Source organism: Microtus pennsylvanicus, chromosome 21, assembly GCF_037038515.1.
Source record: "Microtus pennsylvanicus isolate mMicPen1 chromosome 21, mMicPen1.hap1, whole genome shotgun sequence".
NCBI lineage: Eukaryota > Metazoa > Chordata > Mammalia > Rodentia > Cricetidae > Microtus > Microtus pennsylvanicus.
In genome coordinates, this window is record NC_134599.1 from 5,245,986 (window position 1) to 5,266,952 (window position 20,967).

Sequence of the window (20,967 nt, forward strand, 5' to 3'; positions counted from 1 at the left end):
TCATTTCCAGTTTCCTTAATTCAGAGACCTGTAAAGCGGATTATTACCACAGTCCTCATCTGCTGGATGATGTGCATAAGCTGTTCCAGTCCAGCCCTTCTGCAAATATCACACCCCAATTCCAGCTCACAATGTCTGCTCTGAGACCTGGGCCAGCCAACCTGAAGCAGGTTTGGATGCACATAAATTGGTTTCTGGCCCAGGCCTAAAACAGGATGAATACAGATGCAGTGAGAAAATTCCCACAGGTGCCATCACAAAAGGAACTCCACCAGGGACTAGAAAGCAAGCAAGCCCTGCTTGAATCCTGTACTGGCCGCTTGAAGCCAGTATGACTGAGGAAGTGCACTGTTTATTAGGCTTTGATTATAAGTAGCTACAGTATCAGCGTAATCCTGCATGGCTACAATCATTTAAAACCATTTACCTTGGGCAAGTGGAGAAAAGGCGCCTGCTGCCAAGCCCGATGACCTAAGTTCCATTCCCGTCCCCACGTGATCAGAGAAGAGCACTGACTGCTGCAGCTTGTCCTCTTACCACCACGTGTGCACTCACATAATAAACTGATGTTTTGTTTTTTAAGGCAGTATGTTCTAGAAATGTCCATTTTAATATTTAATATTGAAAAGACAAACTAACTGGAATTAAGTAGATGGAGTAAACCAAAATTCTGTTGAGATGTCCTCTAGTGAGTTGTAAAAATTGGTCAGAAAAATCTGACTGCTTCTCTACTGAGGACTTAAGGTTTGAAGAACAGCACTCCCCATACCACAGTAAAAAGCACAAAGGTCTAAACAACTGACAAGCCATGATCAGAGGCAGAGAAACAGAGAAGACAGCAGTTATTTTAAATGATCTCTAGAGTCACTTAAGTCTGAGGGTCTGCATCTGCCCACATGTGCTTTCCTTCTGCAGAGCGGCTGTGCACTGGGAGGCATCACCCACCTGAGTCGGGTCTCCATAGTCACAGGCCTTAAGCAGCACCAGGCCTCCTTTCTGGCTGGAGCGGCCCTGGGCTACCAGGCATTTGTTGGTCTGCAAGTGGTAGAGCTGCAAAAGAGAACGGTGTTCTTGAGGACTCCTAGGCAGACAACTTGGTGCCTGAGGGATGTGTGCTTGGCATGAGAAATACTCTTCCAAGTAAGAACCTAGGAGCTAAGATGAAGCCAGGCCTGGTGACTTAGACCTATAATCCCAGCACTCATGGAGCTGAAGCAGGAGGATCATGAATTTGAGGCCAACCTGTGCTACACAACAAAACCCTGTCTGACCTTTCTTTTTTTTAAAGTACACTATGTTTATGCTGACTCGGAAGTACAGAACCAAGACCTTCCAACAGTAACACAGACCAAGAATTATGCTGGAAGGGATTTCAACTATATGGACACAAAATACTTAATTTTTTTACTTAAGAAAAGACCCAATAAACACCTTGGTGGTTGTTTTAAGGTTTTATAAAGTAAACAAGGTGAAAAGTACTAGGCTCAATTTAATACAAAAAGCTGGGAGATGTGCCTTAGGAGTCTGAACAACTTCCTGTCAGTGTGGGGGGTATGCACAGGAGCGGGCAGGCACACCTGTATATGTGCAAGTTTGTACGAACGAGCTTTCTCCCTTGTTCACTGTGGCACAGGGTCTCTCAAATAAACCAGAGCTCAATGAGCTTGCTCCAAGGATCCTGTCTGCCTTCCAAGTACTGGAATTACATGTGGATCATCAACCGCCCAGGGTCTTCATGGGTTCTAAGGCTCCAAACTCAAATCCTCACTCTGAGTTGCAAAGTGCTTTATCAACTAAGCCATCTCCCCAGCATCCAAAATGCCAGTTTTAGAGATTACTCAGAAAAGCAGACCCCAAAAGCTGTGAGCGCAATTAGAAAGGGTCTACCGTGTGCTTCTGCTAAGCTCTGACGAGCGCCAGCCAGTGCACTGGATGTGAAGTTCAGCACATGTCACACCAACTTAACTGTCACCTTCAATCTGTCTCAAGTCGGTTCCTCGAACAAACTGAACAGTAACCACTGCTGCGTTTTGCTGCTCATCTGTCTCCCTCTGAGGAACCATTTCAGGTCTCACACTGCCTTTGTCCCCATTGTGTCTCTACTCTTGGAAGCTAATACATAAGCTACATAAGGTCCCAGTCCCTCCAACACAGTAAGTACATCTTGACCTGGATGTAAACAGCAAACACAAAAATTTTCAAGCTTTTCTACTTGAGTAGGGGGAAATCCCCAAAAGAATATACTTAAATCTAGATGGTTTATCACAGAACCTCAAGAAAACTGCCTGCTACACGCCTCCCAACAAAACCCTCAGACAGGACTGCTGTCTCACCCGTCCGCGCAGAAGGACTCTGGGACGCTTGGGCCCTCTGTTGATGAAGATGGGCTGCTGAGGTTTGGCATTTGGGCCAGGTATTTGCATCTCAGGGTAAATATTGTCCAAATACCATTTGAATGATTGACAGCCCAATTTCTTCCTCAATTCAACACGCTCACTGATATTTCCAAAGCTTTTGGTCTTCAAATCAGGTCTTAAGGAAAAGTACTGCTCCTAAGTTTAAAAAAAGAAAAATGTGGAAATATATTACACATTCTGTGAGGAAAACAGTCCTGTGTTTTCTTAATGTCAAAATATCAATGGGAACTTTCCACATGCCTGGCACTAACCGTAACATAAACTCAAGATATTTGATTTCACAGAAGACAAACTGAAGGAAACTCTTAAGTCAGCAGATTTGGTGACCTGAAAGAAAATGGTCCCCAAAGGAATTGGCACTATTAGAAACTGAAACCTTTTTGGAGTGGTGTGGTCTTGTTGGAGGAAGTATTGTCACTGTGGAGGTGGGCTTTGATGTCTCAACTGACTTCATATTGCCTGCAAGAAGATGTAGGACTCTTCCTTCCCTCTCCAGCACCATGTCTGCCTGCATGCGGTCCTGCTTCCTGCAGTGATGATAATGAATTGAACCCCTGAACTGTAATCCACCCCAATTAAATGTTTCCTTTAGAAAAGTTGCCGTGGTCATGTGCCTTTTTGCAGCAACAAATACTACAGAATACAGCAGATTCTGTGTGAGAGGAGTGACTCAAACTCTTGCCTCTGTTATTCTCAACATGAGCGAAAGATCCATGGTCCCATGGATACCAACTAAAACTGAGCCAACTCTGCCTCTCAGGAGGCAGAGACAGGCAGATCTCTATGTGTTTGAGGCCAACTACAAGAGCTAGTAGACAAGAGCTCCAGGACAGGCCCCAAAGTTAGAGAAACCATGTCTCAAAAGAAAAAGAAAAGAAAAGAAAAAAATTAAAACACGCACCTTTAATCTCAGGACTAGAGAGGCAGAAGTAGGCAGATCTCTGTGAGTTCAAAACTAGCTTGGTCTATGTAGCCGCTCCAGTCAGTCAAGATTACATGGTAAGACTATGTAAAAAAACAGTACCACTAACAAACAAACAAAAAAAAAAACCCAACACTTTTAATTTTTTTAATTCATTAGAAGAAACTTCCTTTTTTCAAAGACAGGGTTTCTCTGTGTAGCTCTGGTTGTCCTGAACTCGCTTTGTAGACCAGTCTGGCCTTGAACTCACAAATGACCACCTGTCTTAGCCTCCTGAGTGCTAGAGTTAAAAGCACACACCACCACCTCATCTAGAAACTCACTTTATCTGTGCAAATGTACATTTCCCCTGACTCTGTGTGCTGCTTGCAAGCTTACTCTGATGGAGGGTGCATGCCCTTTAGTAGGGTTCTGGAATCAAGATGGCTGTCGTATTTGTGTGACAAACATATGTACCCACTGAGCCACTTCACTGTTTGAAAAGTGCAACCACATGAAAAATGTAGTTGAAATAGAAGGAATATTTTTAAACTATTAGTTATTCTTATGTTAAAGTTAATATAATAAAGTTATTATGTAGTTTCTAGATAGTGCAAACATGCAGCCCAGAATTAACCTCTAACATTCCTGTGACCACTACACAGCAGCATGCCTAGCTTACAACAATGACATTTTAATTATAATATAAAATAAGAAATCATACCAGTGAGATTCACATTTGGTCTTGCTTCCTCTTTGAAGGATCTCTTTACACATACAAGACTTTTGTAACATGTACTACTTATGTGAAAAACACTGGTCTGTGCCTGTACAGTTCTTCCAAAAACTGACACAGTTCACTACACAATTAAGTAATTTATGATTTCATCAGGACAGTTACATAGTGGGACACTTTCAAGCTCATAATGATGGGTGGTGTTTTGTTTTTGAGACAGAATCTAATGTGTATCCCTGGCTGGCCTAGAACTCACAAGACTGGCCTTGAAACAAACACCAGCTACCTCTGCCGGGTTAAAGGCATGGGCTACCAAGCCCTGCCATTAAAAGAGTTGAATTTTATCTCTGACAAACCTTGGCTCACTTTAAAAAGATGCCCAGAGTCACAGGCAAGTGCTTCTGGAGAACAGTGAAGCTCGGCCCTCAGCTCAAGGCACTGTACTCCACAGGGAGCATTCACAAGGTTCTTCAACTGCATTCAACAGGAAAGCAGCTGCTGCTTCCTTGCTCAGGCATGCAATGTCTACACAGCAAACACAGTAAGTGTCTGTATTTATCTGACTGTGGAAATGAGTTAGACCCTGCAAACCTGAGTGGGTGGGCAGAACCTAGAGGTCAGCAAGCCACATTGTGAGGATCTCTGTCACACAGAGATGATAACAATTCACAACAAGCTGAGCCCCACAAAGCTCTGCATTAGGAGAGGGAAGGAAACAAACAGAAGCTTGGCATCCTGAGCCCCCGTCTCTGCTCCCCGCTCCCTCCTCAGCACTCCAGTCTGGGTATCTGCTGCTATTTACATTTACCTCACAGGGTTGCAGATCACTGTATATTCCCTTAGTCATCTTGTTTGCCTCTAAAATAAGAGGCCGGGTACTTAGCCAGACATGCTAGTGCATACACACCTGTAATCCCAGAACATGAAGGCACAAGGATGGAGTATCAGACCAACCCATTCCAATGACAGTAGCAACTGCACACAACTAATCACAGCAGCGTTTTAATAGGAGTTAACATGTGAACAACAGGAATGACCACACTGACAAAGTGTCCCTGAACAATGAGAATTACTGGAGTGCTGAGACCAGCCTAAACACAGATGCCAAGTGAAGGCTACGGGGATGGGCACATGCGTGCAAGAGGTCTAGAAGAGACTGTGGAGCCAAGAGACAGATGTGGTTCTCTAGGGCTTATGGATGGAGAGGTGACACATGAAGGATACAGTATTTCTTTTGTTGTAACAAAATGCTTTAAAATGGACACACATATTATACTTGATAGAGGGGCTACAAAGAAATGCAACAGGAATCCTGAGTGAGCAATGTAGCCCAGTGGGTGAGTGATGGGGGAGAGTCTTCGGTTTTGTGTTAATTTCATTGGTTAAATAAAGAGACTGCCTTGGCCCTTTAATAGGACATAAAATTAGGTAGGCAGAGTAAACAGAACAGAATGCTGGGAGAAAGAAGCTGAGTCAAGGAGTCACCATGGTTCTCCCACTCCAGACAGACGCAGGTTAAGATCTTCCCTGGTAAGCTACCTCGTGGGCTACACAGATTATTAGAAATGGATTAGCTCAATATATAAGAGCTAGCCAATAAGAGGCTGGAACTAATGGGCCAGGCAGTGTTTAAAAGAATACAGTTTCCATGTAATTATTTCGGGGCATAAGCTAGCCATGTGGGCGGCTGGGTGGCGGGACACAGCCCCGCCGCTCCTATTACTACAGGTGAGAAAGCACAGCCCAGTTTTGGAGTCCTTAACCCTGAAGGGCCCAGAAGGATCAGCACTCTAAAACAGAGCTGCCTCCGGTGCTTACAGGGTCACATTCAAAAAAAGTCAGGTGAGAATCAAAACTGAGTGAATCCTGGGTAAAAAGAAGCCCTGATTGAAATGGCACAGCAATGAGGATCAGCCAAGGAGAACCATGCATGAGTGGAAAAAGGCAGACACTCACCTTGTACTCATCCAACCAGACATGTGCCAGCCTCAGGGAGTTGTGCGTCATGGTGTCCTGGCCTTCGGGAGATCCATATGGCCGCCTTTTTCGGAAAATGTGTCCTACTCTCGAGCAAGGGATGATGAAGAGCTTCCCGCCACACATCCAGATCTAGCAGAAGCAAATGGACTGTCAGTTCAGACTGACGCAGCACACACATTCTGTGAATGGTGGCTATGCAACAAGATGTACTCAGAAGAAAGTGGGGGCATTTAAAAATTAGGTCTTCCTACAATGAAAAAGGCAACAAATTCTGAAACATTCATCTGTTCCCGTGTGTCTGAATTGTGTTATCATCCTTTGTTGATCTTAAGGATTTAGGACAGGAATGCTTATTAGCTAGTCTTCTGTTTTTCATGTACTTTCTTTCTTGCCTGTCCCGGAACTAGCTCTTGTAGATCTCTTGAACTCAGAAATCTGCCTGCCTCTGCCTCCCAAGAGCTGGGATTTAAGATGTGTACCCAGCCAATGTTCTTAGAAACAGTGTATAAAAGAAAGTAAACAACTTGTTTTTCTTAGATGTCTGCATGGTGGTCCTGCATATGCAGCACACATGCAGAAGCCTGAAGTTAATATTGGGAATCTTGGGGGCTGGAGAGATGGCTTGAGATGGCTCAGTGGTTAAGAGCACTGGGTACTTTTCCAGGTCTTCTGCTCAATTTCCAGCATCATGGTGGTTCACATATATAGAGGGATCTGATGCCCTCTTCTGGTGTCTAGATGTACATGCAAACAAAACATCCATATACATAACTAATAAATAATCTGTCTTTTTTGAAGGGGTGTGAGTCCCTCTATCACTTTTCTACTTTATCATTCTGAGGCAGGGTCTCAATCAAACCCAGAGCTCACTAGTGTAGTAGGGAGACTGACTGTTCCTGGCTGCCTAGACTCGAAATAACCACATAGAAACTGTATTAATTAAATCACTGCTTGGCCTATTAGCTCCAGCTTCTTATTGGCTACCTCTTACATCTTAATTTAACCCATTTCTATTTATCTGTGTATTGCCACATGGCTGTGGCTTACCGGCAAGGTTCTGTTTGCCCCAAAATGCAATTATATTCCATTACAGACAATTTAATAACAGAACACACACAAAATCAAAATTACCCGAAATGAGATTTCCAGATTTTCTCCTCCCCAGATATCCATGCCACTGTCATACTGTCCAAGATCATTGAAATACTGTCTGTGCATTGCAAACAATCCTCCAGCCATTGTAGGTGACCTAGAAAAAGACCACAGCCTGAGCTCATTTAACCTTCTGTTTAAAGTCTCTGCGACTCTGGGACACAGTAGATTAGCTGTCATTAGAGAAAAGGTAAACAATAAAAGGTTAACAGATAAAAAGGTAACATTTTCATCTAATAGGGAACAAGCTATAGGGTACATTCTAAGTATCAAAGTACTTTTACTGTGCCCAAGTTAGAACAGCTCAAATGACTACAGTTCCTTTGGATGGCCTCGTAGAGACGCACAGGAACTGACTCTAGGGCCTGCCATAGACACACTCAGTTCTTGAGTTGTCAGCAGGGGCTCTCCGTGGATGACTGCTCCAGCAGCGATATCCACGTTAGAGCATTTTTTAGAACTCTAAACGTTTAGAGCTATCATACTTGACATGTGAATGGGGTAGACGCATGGTATCTGGTTTAAGGCCAGGGATTCTGTTAACTCCTAAAACACGTAAGGGTCTCTCCCTCCACCCTTCCCTCCCCACAGCAGCTTGCCAGCAGTGGACAATGTCATTAGGGCTGAGGGTGCAGCGCCCTGTCTTGCAATGAGAAAAGCTGCAGCAGGCACTACTCAAAGGCTCAATTCAACTTGCAGACATCTGACCTCCTGACCTGGAGTTAGGACTCATGGGTGGGTTCTACTGCTCCAACTGCCTACAGAGGAGAAGAATACTCAACAAGGACTCTAGAATGTCTGACAAAAGAGCAGACAGATAAATAATCAGGAAACCAGGAAGGCAAATAAACCACAGAAAAGAAAAGCAGTCTATAACAATAATAGATGTGAACGTTTTAATTATGAAGTTACCAAACAGACTTGAAAACTGTTCCATATACTCAAAGAAAAAAGAGAAGATTGAAAGCTTGGGAGAAAACTAGACACTCTAAAAGCCATTTACACACGGACTACACGTGGCTCAGTTGGTAAGGGGACTTGTAGAGCAGGCAGAAATCCCTGGCTTCAATCCCCAATCCTGTATGTATGGCAGTTATATGAACCCCGTCTGTCTTTAAAAAACAAAACCTATTTATACATGTCTGAAAAACACTTTGAAAGAAAGCATCTTCAAAGGAATTCAAAATAAGACAGCCAAGACTGTATTTGCAACTGGGAAAGAGTTGCTGGGAAGGAGAAAATCATTTTTCTTCAATACCATGACACTGGGTATATCAACTACACCCAAAGCAGGCCCATGCCCTGGAATAGGTCAATACAAAAAGGACTCTTTGGGGAGGTGTGGGTATTTTTGTATGTGCTTTGTTTTGTTCTTGAGTTTGTTTTTTTAAGAAAGAATATGAAGGTGAATGGGTAGGGAGAGAGATTTGGGAGGAGTTGGTGAGGGGAAAGAATATGACCAAAATATATTGTATGAAAAATTAAAAAAGACTAACATGACTTCTTGTTTGCAAAGGTTCCTGAAGGCTGCATCAAGTTACCTTCAGGTCTTGTGCAAAAATAAGAAATACAAGAGCAGGGGGCTGGAGAGATGGCTCAGTGGTTAAGAGCATTGCCTGCTCTTCCAAAGGTCCTGAGTTCAATTCCCAGCAACCACATGGTGGCTCACAACCATCTGTCTGGTGCCCTCTTCTGGCCTTCAGGCATACACGCAGACTGAATATTGTATACATAATAAATCAATAAATATTTAAAAAAAAAAAAAAAAAACAAAGAAATACAAGAGCATTACTCTTGGGTCTCATCTCAAAATATCCAACTATGGATATGCAAATATTCCAAAATACAACAAAAACACCTGAAGTCTAATAAAACACTCCTCAGCCTGACAAAGACCCAGCACACGGGGGCACCCGTACTTCCCCAGGAAACATGACCTATTCCCTCTACACACTACACAGCACTATGGACACTGACAGTTTCTTATTCTAACTCTGGGTTGCGTTTATAGAAAATTATACCGCTTGCTGGACCAGGCACAGTGGTGCACACCTTTAATCCAAGCATGCAGGAAGCAGAGGCAGGTGGAGCCAGGCTGGTCTACAGAGTCAGTTCCAGGATAGCCAGAAGAGATAAATCCTGTTTCAAAGACAAACAAAAAGCAGAAACAAATTTGTTGTTTTTGAGATAGGGTCTCATTGTAGCACCTAGCTTTATTTTTAACCAGGTAAGTTAAGATCTTTGTCCCTTGCAAAGAAGAAATTTTCCTTAATAGTCTGTTCTTTTCTTTTTTGAAACAGTGTTTCTCTGTAGCTTTGGAGCCTGTCCTGGAACTAGCTCTTGTAGACCAGGCTGGCCTTGAACTCACAGAGATCTACCTGCCTCTGCTGGGTGCTGTGTGCGCCACCACCAACTGTTGTTTTTTTAATAGACTCAGATCTATTTAATTGTCAACCTCTCTTACCTTATTGGTGCAGTGGCTCCATCAGCTCCTCCCAGCTCAGATGCAGGAACTAAATCCCACTTGAAGTGCAGCCCCCAGTTAAAACCTCCCCGCACCACTGGGGATGAGCTGTAGGCAAGTGTGTCAGCGCTGATGATGTCGATCACGGGGCACACCACAGTGTGTGGATCCTCAAGGATGAGGGCCAGCAAGGGCTGCAACCACATCACATTCACCTCACAGTGGCTGTCTAGGAACACCAGGACTTCTCCTGGAGAGGTGAAGAGAGAAGATGAGGGAGTGGTACCTCATACTATGACCACCCCCATCAAGAAACTATTCTCTGCACTGCCAACTGGGTTCAGGGAAAGAATCCTTTGGCCAAGAGTTTTCTCTGGAACGTACACTGTCATGGAGAGGCTACAAACTACATGCACAACCCCAACAAGCTGTCAGAACTCCTTTCCCAGCGACAGCCACAGCCAATGCGTTCAGGTGTAGCGACATTGGCCGGTTGTGGAGTCATTTCACTCAAAGTATCTACATTATACATTCCTGCCTCAGCGTCCTCAACTGCACTGTCACCAGTAACCACTAAACTATGGCAACTTCCTTGAAAGAGGGGCAGGGCCTGAAGGGTAGGGTACAGACTGCTGTGCCAACCACAGTGGGTACCATCCATACACGTCCCCTTCTCCCTGCATTGTCCACTGTACTACCTCCAGTACACAGTGGGTACCATCCATACACGTCCCCTTCTCCCTGCATTGTCCACTGTACTCCCTCCAGTACACAGTGGGTACCATCCATACACGTCCCCTTCTCCCCTGCACTGTCCACTGTACTCCTCCAGTACACAGTGGGTACCATCCATACACGTCCCCTTCTCCCTGCACTGTCCAGTGTACTCCCTCCAGTACACAGTGGGTACCATCCATACACGTCCCCTTCTCCCTGCATTGTCCACTGTACTCCCTCCAGTACACAGTGGGTACCATCCATACACGTCCCCTTCTCCCTGCACTGTCCACTGTACTCCTCCAGTACACAGTGGGTACCATCCATACACGTCCCCTTCTCCCTGCACTGTCCAGTGTACTCCCTCCAGTACACAGTGGGTACCATCCATACACGTCCCCTTCTCCCTGCATTGTCCACTGTACTCCCTCCAGTACACAGTGGGTACCATCCATACACGTCCCCTTCTCCCTGCACTGTCCACTGTACTCCTCCAGTACACAGTGGGTACCATCCATACACGTCCCCTTCTCCCCTGCACTGTCCACTGTACTCCTCCAGTACACAGTGGGTACCATCCATACACGTCCCCTTCTCCCTGCACTGTCCACTGTACTCCTCCAGGACACAGTGGGTACCATCCATACACGTCCCCTTCTCCCTGCACTGTCCAGTGTACTCCTCCAGGACACAGTGGGTACCATCCATACACGTCCCCTTCTCCCTGCACTGTCCAGTGTACTCCTCCAGTACACAGTGGGTACCATCCATACACGTCCCCTTCTCCCCTGCACTGTCCACTGTACTCCTCCAGTACACTGTGGGTACCATCCATACACGTCCCCTTCTCCCCTGCACTGTCCACTGTACTCCTCCAGTACACAGTGGGTACCACACGTCCCCTTCTCCCCTGCACTGTCCACTGTACTCCTCCAGTACACAGTGGGTACCACACGTCCCCTTCTCCCCTGCACTGTCCACTGTACTCCTCCAGTACACTGTGGGTACCATCCATACACGTCCCCTTCTCCCCTGCACTGTCCACTGTACTCCTCCAGTACACTGTGGGTACCATCCATACACGTCCCCTTCTCCCCTGCACTGTCCACTGTACTCCTCCAGTACACTGTGGGTACCATCCATACACGTCCCCTTCTCCCTGCACTGTCCAGTGTACTCCTCCAGGACACAGTGGGTACCATCCATACACGTCCCCTTCTCCCTGCACTGTCCAGTGTACTCCTCCAGTACACAGTGGGTACCATCCATACACGTCCCCTTCTCCCTGCACTGTCCACTGTACTCCTCCAGTACACAGTGGGTACCATCCATACACGTCCCCTTCTCCCCTGCACTGTCCAGTGTACTCCTCCAGTACACAGTGGGTACCACACGTCCCCTTCTCCCTGCACTGTCCACTGTACTCCTCCAGTACACAGTGGGTACCATCCATACACGTCCCCTTCTCCCCTGCACTGTCCAGTGTACTCCCTCCAGTACACAGTGGGTACCATCCATACACGTCCCCTTCTCCCTGCACTGTCCAGTGTACTCCTCCAGTACACAGTGGGTACCATCCATACACGTCCCCTTCTCCCTGCACTGTCCAGTGTACTCCTCCAGGACACAGTGGGTACCATCCATACACGTCCCCTTCTCCCTGCACTGTCCAGTGTACTCCTCCAGTACACAGTGGGTACCATCCATACACGTCCCCTTCCCCCTGCACTGTCCACTGTACTCCTCCAGTACACAGTGGGTACCATCCATACACGTCCCCTTCTCCCCTGCACTGTCCAGTGTACTCCTCCAGTACACAGTGGGTACCATCCATACACGTCCCCTTCTCCCCTGCACTGTCCACTGTACTCCTCCAGTACACTGTGGGTACCATCCATACACGTCCCCTTCTCCCCTGCACTGTCCAGTGTACTCCCTCCAGCTCACTGCTCATATCCCACAGGGCTCTAAGGGATTCACTCAGACTCATCCTGTTATCTTTGGTGCTTACTGATAAAGGTGAACAACGTGGAGAACTGTTAGTTTTGATAATTCCAAATTTGAGAAACTTATGAACGACGACAACCAGATCATAGAACAACAGTGACTATGCACTGCAGCAGGAGAGTGGCTCAAATGGCACACTCTTTAGCGCTCCCAAGTTTTCTGCAGCTCACATCTTCAATGACCCAGCACAGCCGACTTCCCTTGGTTAAAGCCCTGGAGAAGCAGGTGTCTCATTCTGACCTAAGGGCACTGGCTCTGACTGGACGCAGAGGGGCCCCTCTCCTTTCCTGTCTGCTGCTTCAGGTCATAGTAGGTTTTTAAAGAAAAAGATCAAATCCCAACCAAGTCCAGCAAGTGCCCAGTGCTCATCACAGACCCTGGGGGAGGGGGCAGTGCCCAGTGCTCATCATCACAGACCCTGGGGGAGGGGGCAGTGCCCAGTACTCATCACAGACCCTGGGGGAGGGGGCAGTGTCCAGTGCTCATCATCACAAACACTGGGGGAGGGGGCAGTGCCCAGTGCTCATCACAGACCCGGGGGGAGGGGGCAGTGCCCAGTGCTCATCACAGACCCTGGGGGAGGGGGCAGTGCCCAGTGCTCATCACAGACCCTGGGGGAGGGGGCAGTGCCCAGTGCTCATCATCACAAACACTGGGGGAGGGGGCAGTGCCCAGTGCTCATCATCACAGACCCTGGGGAAGGGGGCAGTGCCCAGTGCTCATCATCACAGACCCTGGGGAAGGGGGCAGTGCCCAGTGCTCATCATCACAAACACTGAGGAAGGGGGCAGTGCCCAGTGCTCATCACAGACCTGGGGGAGGGGGCAGTGCCCAGTGCTCGTCATCACAAACACTGAGGAAGGGGGCAGTGCCCAGTGCTCATCACAGACCTGGGGGAGGGGGCAGTGCCCAGTGCTCGTCATCACAAACACTGAGGAAGGGGGCAGTGCCCAGTGCTCATCATCACAAACACTGGGGAAGGGGGCAGTGCCCAGTGCTCGTCATCACAAACACTGAGGAAGGGGGCAGTGCCCAGTGCTCATCACAGACCCTGGGGAAGGGGGCAGTGCCCAGTGCTCATCACAGACCCTGGGGGAGGGGGCAGTGCCCAGTGCTCATCATCACAAACACTGGGGAAGGGGGCAGTGCCCAGTGCTCGTCATCACAAACACTGAGGAAGGGGGCAGTGCCCAGTGCTCGTCATCACAAACACTGAGGAAGGGGGCAGTGCCCAGTGCTCGTCATCACAAACACTGAGGAAGGGGGCAGACTGAAGCAGAGCTGTTCACAGCAGGAAAAGGTGGCATCACTATGAGGGAAAGACTCAAGTCAGGACTTATCAAACTGCCCTCATGACTTTTTTTTTTTTAAATATTTATTTATTAGTTTTTATTATGTATACAGTATTCTTCCTGCAGGTCTCATTACAGATGGTTGTGAGCCACCATGTGGTTGCTGGGAATTGAACTCAGGACCTTTGGAAGAGCAGGCAATGCTCTTAACCACTGAACCATCTCTCCAGCCCCCCCTCATGACTTCTGATATGCCCATGAGCTACTTTATTTTTTTAAAGGTTTATTTATTTATTATCTTCCCGCATGTATGCCTTCAGGCCAGAAGAGGGCACCAGATCGTATTACAGATTGTTGTGAGCCACCATGTGGTTGCTGTGAATTGAACTCAAGACCTTTGGTAGAGCAGCTAGTGCACTTAACCACTGAGCCACCTCTCCAGCCCCCTCATAAGCTACAGATTTGCTTGTATTCCCCCCACCCCCCCAAGACAGGGTTTCTCTGTGTTGCTCTGAAGCCTGTCCTGGAACTAGCTCTAGTAAACTAGGCTGGCCTTGAACTCACAGAGATCGGCCTGCCTCTGCCCCCAAGTGCTGGGATTAAAAGAGTGCACCACCACCTCCCAGTTATATTTTTTAAAGGAAAATGTTTTAGTCAAGATCAATAAAAGAAAATCAGGAATGCCAACCGTATAACTCTATTTTTCAAGGTAAGCATAAAAAGAGATAAGCCAGGTATGAAGGTGCATGTCTATAATCCCAGTACTTGGGAGGTAGAGACAAGGACCCTGAGTTCAAAATTATCCTCGGTTATACAACAAGTATGAAGCCAGCCTGGGATGAAAACAAAGGCCACAGAAGAAGCAGAGTCAGGAGTGTATCCCTACAGAAGACAGGTTCTGCAACTCTGCTTTGCTGTAGGGGGAGATTAGTGTAGCACACGATGGAAAGGCCTGAAAACCTCCCAGGAACAACCACCCCCTTCATGCTATTGGAGTCTTAAGCACTGTTTATAGCTATGGAAACGAATCCTATTTACCAAGTAAAATCCTGACACTGACTCTAAAGAGGGGTACTCCACACTAACAACTAACTATTAGCGTAACTCAAGTCAAGCAGCTTGGAGTTTATGTTTCTATGAGATTTTTAAAAGTTCAGTTACTTGTCAGCTTGGACTTTTCTACTTATGTGAGCAGCAAGATAAGAAACCTATTTTAGAGGCCAATAATTAACCAAAGGCCACTAAAGAAACAGGCCAGCCGGGCGGTGGTGGTGCACGCCTTTAATCCCAGCACTGTGGAGGCAGAGGCAGGCGGATCTCTGTGAGTTCGAGGCCAGCCTGGTCTACAAGAGCTAGTTCCGGGATGGACACCAAAACTACAGAGAAACCCTGTCTCGAAAATCCAAAAAAAAAAAGAAGAAACAGGCCAGTGAGGGCTCTAGCAGCAATTTTTGTACTCTGTGCTTTAGGACAGCAGGTCAGAGTTACAAAATCTTTCCAAACAGAACAAGCGTCTTCACTCCTTTGGACAACAGTCAATAAAACATGGTGTGGTGGGCTGAGTGAGAATGGCCCCGGAGGCTCGTATTCAAATGCTTGGCTCCCACTGGATGGAACATTTTAGGGAGAATTAGGAGGTGTAGCCTTGTCAGGTGTGTCATTGGAGGTTTGAGGTTTCAGAAACCCATGCCAGGCCAGGCCTAATTAGTTCTGTCCCTGTCTCTTGCTTATGGATCAGATGGACGCTTTCAGCTACTGCTCCAGTCCCATAATAGTCCTAGACTAACCCACTGAACCTGTAAGCCCTAAACTAAATACTTTCTTTTATAAGTTGCCTTGCTCATGGTGTCTCTTCACAGCAACAGAACAGTAACTAAGATGTACAGTTTTTTGTGGACCTCTGTAGGTGTCCAAAACACAGTGCAGATTTACCTGTAGCATGGGCTGCTCCGATCATTCTTCCTCGGATCAATCCCTCACGTTTCCTGTTTCTTATGACCTTGACTTTTGAAGGCAGGTATCTTTGGATGTACTCATCTAGCTCTCCTTTTAAATCATCTGAAAAGAACAGTTCTATAATTACACCACATAAAACACCCACGAAGACATCTCATAACCATTTCTAAAGTCATATCTGCCATGTAAGCCAAGACCTACAAGTGATCAAAGAAATGTGTTAGACTCATTGTAAAACATCCTAGCATCCTCCGTAGGAGAAAAAAGAAACCCAGAGTGAAAGTTGGAACTAGCCAAGAGGAATAGCTGCATTAGATGTGTGTTTCCATAGACAATATCTAAAATGAAGTCATACATGAACTTAACTGCAATTCAATGTCCACTTTGGCTTGATAGTCAACTTGAGGCCAGCCTAGACAACAAAGAGAGGTTCTTATCGAAAGAAAGAAAGAAAGAAAGAAAGAAAGAAAGAAAGAAAGAAAGAAAGAAAGAAAGAAAGAGAGATAAAGAAAAAAAGCTAGATGTGGTGTTGCACATCTTTAACCCCAGCACTTGGGTAGCAGAGGCAGGTAGTTTTCTGTGAGTTCAAGGCCAGCCTGGTTCTACATAGTTCTAGAACAACAAAAACTACAAAGAAAGACTCTGTCTCAAAAACAACGAAAAAGCCGGGCAGTGGTGGCGCACGCCTTTAATCCCAGCACTCGGGAGGCAGAGGCAGGCGGATCTCTGGGAGTTCGAGGCCAGCCTGGTCTACAAGAGCTAGTTCCAGGACAGGCTCCAAAGCTACAGAGAAACCCTGTCTCGAAAAACCAAAAAAAAAAAAAAAAAAACACAACGAAAAAACAAACACACAAAAGGCTAAGTTTTGATGTCTATGAACCTTCCCAAACTTTCTCCCATAAAGTTTCTATATTTAGCCAGGTTTGAGCATTACGGTCTCATGGGTTGTGTTCATTCCTCAGTTCATTCATATACTGGTATGCAGCTCTACTGAAGCTGTCGGTCTAGAAAGTTGTTGAGTGCATGGAAAATGTTTCTGTCCCACCCATCACTGGATCTGCAGTGCTGTGCTAAAGGGAAAAGGCTGGAAGCCAGGCAGATTAAGTATAACCTCAACTCTACCCACTCAAAATTATCTGTACTCTTCCATCTCCATCTCTGTAAAATGGATCCCCACGCAGCTTAAGGGGGGTTGAGAGCTGAATGGGAACAAACAATAGAAAGCTTTTCTTTGCTAAAATTGACAGTTAAAGAAAGGCATGTAAAATACAGTGATTCTCAGAAAACTGGCATTCAGATAACATTTAAGAGCTTTCTGAATGCAGTCCACTCTGGGAAAACTGATGTAGCTGACTTACTCTAGAAGCATGGTACACGGCACTGGGCCAAGTAAGAAGTGCCAGTTCCAAAGGGCACATACTGCATATCCATCTATATTACACTTTTGAAATGATAAAGAGGTCACCAGATGCCAGGGAAGGGTGCTAGGGACACAAAGACAGCACCTGGGGAGCACCAGGATTGCTGGGTGCTCAAGACTCTGATGGTGCTAACAACAATCTTCCCGCAGGATAAACTGACAATTCTCCATTGTGCAATTCTGCTTTCTACACTGTATTCTAAGTATAAAAGAATCAACGTGGGAAATTGGTCAAAGTGCAAATGGAAGTCTTGAGAACTTCCTATGAATCTGAGCTTAATTCATAATGGACATTTTTAAAAGCAAGCCAAGGGGAAATTCCCCAGGGGCAAATCTGGTAACACTGAGAACAGACTATAAAGACAAAGGACTTCAGCAAAATCATCCTATCATTCTATAATCAGTGGACAGGCTGGAAGCTCAGCTGTGGCTGCACCAACAGTGACTAGGAAGCCTGGTGAACTGTGCCCACTCACAGCAACACTTACCAAAGTCACTGTTGTCATCCACAAGGATGATCTCATGAAGAATGTGTGCTGGCGTGCGGTCCACAACACTGTGCACAGTCCGCAGCAAGGCAGAGAAGGCTTCATTGTAGAAACAGATAACAACACTAGCAGTTGGGAGGTCAGTCGGGTAGGACTTTTCTCTACACCTTTAACAATCAATACAAGAAAACCTGATATTTTAAGAGGCTCAGATGTCTTGGCCCATTTCCTGCCATCTTGCTCATCTTCTTTCTGGCATGACAGCGGGTTTTAGGCATTCACGAAAACACTGCAACTAATTCTTTGCTTTACATCACGTTAGTAATGTTATCTTTAAAATGTGCTTTCTTTTCTTTGGTAGAAGTTACAAAGTGAGTTGTTTTTCATGAAGTTACTGTGTGTGTACCCAGCTTCTCAATGAGGTTAAGTGGAAACACAATAAAACTTTGTCTTTGAAAGTTTTAGTTTTTGCCTAATAACGTACAAAAGATTTGAGTAAACTGTGATATTCTCAGATGACATAAAAGCTTCCATGGAGCAGGGCGGTGGTGGCACACGCCTTTAATCCCAGCACTCAGGAGGCAGAGGCAGGCGGATCTCTGTGAGTTCGAGGCCAGCCTGGTCTACAAGAGCTAGTTCCAGGACAGGAACCAAAAAGCTACGGAGAAACCCTATCTCGAAAATAAAAAAAAAAAAAAGTTCTGCAATCTTCCTGGGGCTGGAGAGATGGCTCAGCGGTTAAGAGCATTGCGTGCTCTTCCAAAGGACCCGAGTTCGATTCCCAGCAACCACATGGTGGCTCACAACCATCTGTAATGAGGTCTGGTGTCCTCTTCTGGCCTACAGACATATATGCAAACAGAATAGTGTGTCCATAATAAATAAATAAATATTTGAAAAAAAAAAGCTTCCATGGACACAGCTACTTGATAGGTGGGTTTGAAAAACAACAAAGTTACTGAAGAGTAAACTCCAAGGTCCTGACTTCTTTCCTTCAGCCTCACAGCCCTCCAATGTCTGCCCACCTAGTGCCAGTCTCCTGCAACTTCCTACCATAGCCAGAGTGGATGAGGGTCGGTCCCTTCAACATGCCACACATACTTCAGAACCCTCTCTGTGCTGCAGAGACCACTTCACCAGTCCCATCTGAGCCCTACCTAATGCTACTGCAATAACTTGTTTCCTCACCTGCCCCAAACAGACTGAGCCCTGTGAACCTAGGGCCACATCTTATTCTGTCCAGGGCCTTTGTATTGCATGACAAACTGAAGGTGCTCATCAAACATCTGTCTGTGCAACGACTGACTAGAAAAACAAAAAGCCATTGAAAGAAAGAAAATAATAAAGTACAAAGCAATATGGAATTCACTAGTTTTATAATGATTTTTTTGAAGTCTAGGTCCAGGTTATTGAGTTGGAATGTCCAAAGACACAGCCAGCTCTAAGACTGCATCATTACACTTGCAGACCACAGTGCTGCAAGAGCGGTGGGGGTGGGATCAGGTCACTGTTCTGACATGACAAATACCAAGTGTGAAATCTGGACACTGCCCTTGCCTGTTCTCACTGGGGATAAAGCACTGTCATTGGAACTCATCAGAAGCCAAAAGGACCATACTCTGCATTCCTGGTGTCTGGCACATCTCTGTGGTATCCCAAGCGGTTACTGATAAGCATATTAAAGGCATGTTTCTGGTAACCCAGGTCTCTCAATTCCTGATCACGTTCATTGAAAATCATGCCTGAAAGAGAGTGAAGTTACAGTCAGTGTCTTAGGTCTGGAAAGATGATCAACAGCCACTATGATGTGATGATCCCCTGAAGCCTGATTCGCCATTATATCAGATTATATCACTGTGTTTTTCAAATTGGCTGTCTGCAGTTTCAGGTTTCAAATGAGTAAGCTGAGGCTGACAGATTCTTATCAACTTAATGCAAACTAAGTGTGCCCTAAGCAGGAAAACTTGCTCAAAACCATTCTTTTTAAGAACACTTTACTATGAGCTGGCACACATAGCTTTAATACCTACAATCAGAAGACAGAGGCAGGCAGATCTGTATCCTGGACTACATGGGAGTTCCAGACCAGCTTAGATACATAGTGAGACCCTGTCTCAAAAAAACAAATAAATGAACTAACAAAAACTCCGCATTTTACTATATTCACAAAACAAACTATCTGTGACCAGAGGAATACTGATAATGTTCCCTACGAGAAATAGATTATTAAATCCCAGTGGACTTCAGTAGGCCAAAGTCTCAAGTTCTTATATAAACCCGTGCCCCACAAAAATTCACACATAAGCTTTTGTATAAAAAGGGCTCCTAAGAGCTTTGGGTTCAGACTTTACACAATAGCTGAAAAGGTCAGCAGCTCCTGTACAGATCTAAAGGGAACCATGTAACTTATCGGAACAATAAACAGGACATTTCTAATCCTGAGCATCACGATTTAAAGAGAACAGACATGATTACTTACCGAGCTCGGAGGAGGATTTTGAGAGGCCTTTATCTGAATCTTCAAGGTGATTATTCATCAAATCGTCCATTCTGTTTGCTTTAAACTGTGGATCTAATACTCGACCTGGACTTCGAGTAAAACGTGGGTAGAATTTTTTGGGAAATGGTCCATGGGGCCCAGACCCCTTGATGGGCACATTTTTAAGGGGCTGAGTCACTTCACTGAAGTTGAAATAAATGAAAAGCAGAACTGTCCAGGTAGCAGATGTAAAAAGGCACCCATAACAGAAATATCGAACTGTGACACTTCCCATTATAGACCTAGCATAGCTCAAGGGCCATTTTCAGTTTCCTAAAAAAGAAAGAAAGGCGTGTTAGAACCTCCAGCACACTGCTCAGTCAGCTACTGAACACCCTCACTGGTTTCCAAACCACCCTAACTACCCATTGTGGACAAATGTGTATCAAAAGAGCTGACATAGTCCCCGCCCTGTTAATGAACACTCCTTCACCTTTGCTCTGACCGCTTTTAGTCTGGCCACTGTTTAAGTTCTAGCTTTGCATGACTGGAATACGAGTACTGCACGTACCATCACAGGACACCAAGTCTCTTCAGATACCAGGAGCGGCTCATAATTATAATCCCAGTACTTGGGAGGAGAAAGCAAAATGACCATCTGAGTTCATGGCCAGCCTGAGCTACATAGTGAATTCCAAGCCTGGTCTATAAAGTGAGACCTTGGCTCAAAAATAAAATACAGGACCCTTCCCCACCTCTACCCTGGGGGGAAAATAAAAACCATAACCAATCTGAAAAAGAAAGTCCTACTTTCTAACCAAAGCATCTACTCTACCTCAGAGCCTACTACTCTATCCCAGAGTAATCTAGTTAGAACTAATCTAGTTCTAACAATTGTTGTCAAGAAAGAGTTGCAATAACTGTTCTCTCTCCTTAGGATATCGTGTAAAAAACTCAG

At 45.7% G+C, this 20,967-nt stretch overlaps 1 protein-coding gene across 4 annotated transcripts in view; it reads right to left on the reverse strand.

Moving 5' to 3' along the window:
• The window catches only part of Galnt11 (polypeptide N-acetylgalactosaminyltransferase 11), a 35,844-nt gene that overhangs the window by 1,179 nt on the left and 13,698 nt on the right, over nucleotides 1-20,967 (reverse strand). For all 4 annotated transcript variants that reach the window (XM_075955429.1, XM_075955428.1, XM_075955430.1 and 1 more), the window contains 9 exons: nucleotides 20,010-20,342; nucleotides 19,149-19,272; nucleotides 17,531-17,697; nucleotides 15,599-15,724; nucleotides 9,651-9,900; nucleotides 7,166-7,283; nucleotides 6,011-6,163; nucleotides 2,334-2,552; nucleotides 946-1,050 (listed from right to left, as the gene is read on the reverse strand). In XM_075955429.1, coding sequence (XP_075811544.1) covers nucleotides 946-1,050; nucleotides 2,334-2,552; nucleotides 6,011-6,163; nucleotides 7,166-7,283; nucleotides 9,651-9,900; nucleotides 15,599-15,724; nucleotides 17,531-17,697; nucleotides 19,149-19,272; nucleotides 20,010-20,304 — 1,557 coding nt within the window. In that variant the 5' untranslated portion in view covers nucleotides 20,305-20,342. The remainder of the gene's footprint in view (nucleotides 1-945; nucleotides 1,051-2,333; nucleotides 2,553-6,010; nucleotides 6,164-7,165; nucleotides 7,284-9,650; nucleotides 9,901-15,598; nucleotides 15,725-17,530; nucleotides 17,698-19,148; nucleotides 19,273-20,009; nucleotides 20,343-20,967) is intronic.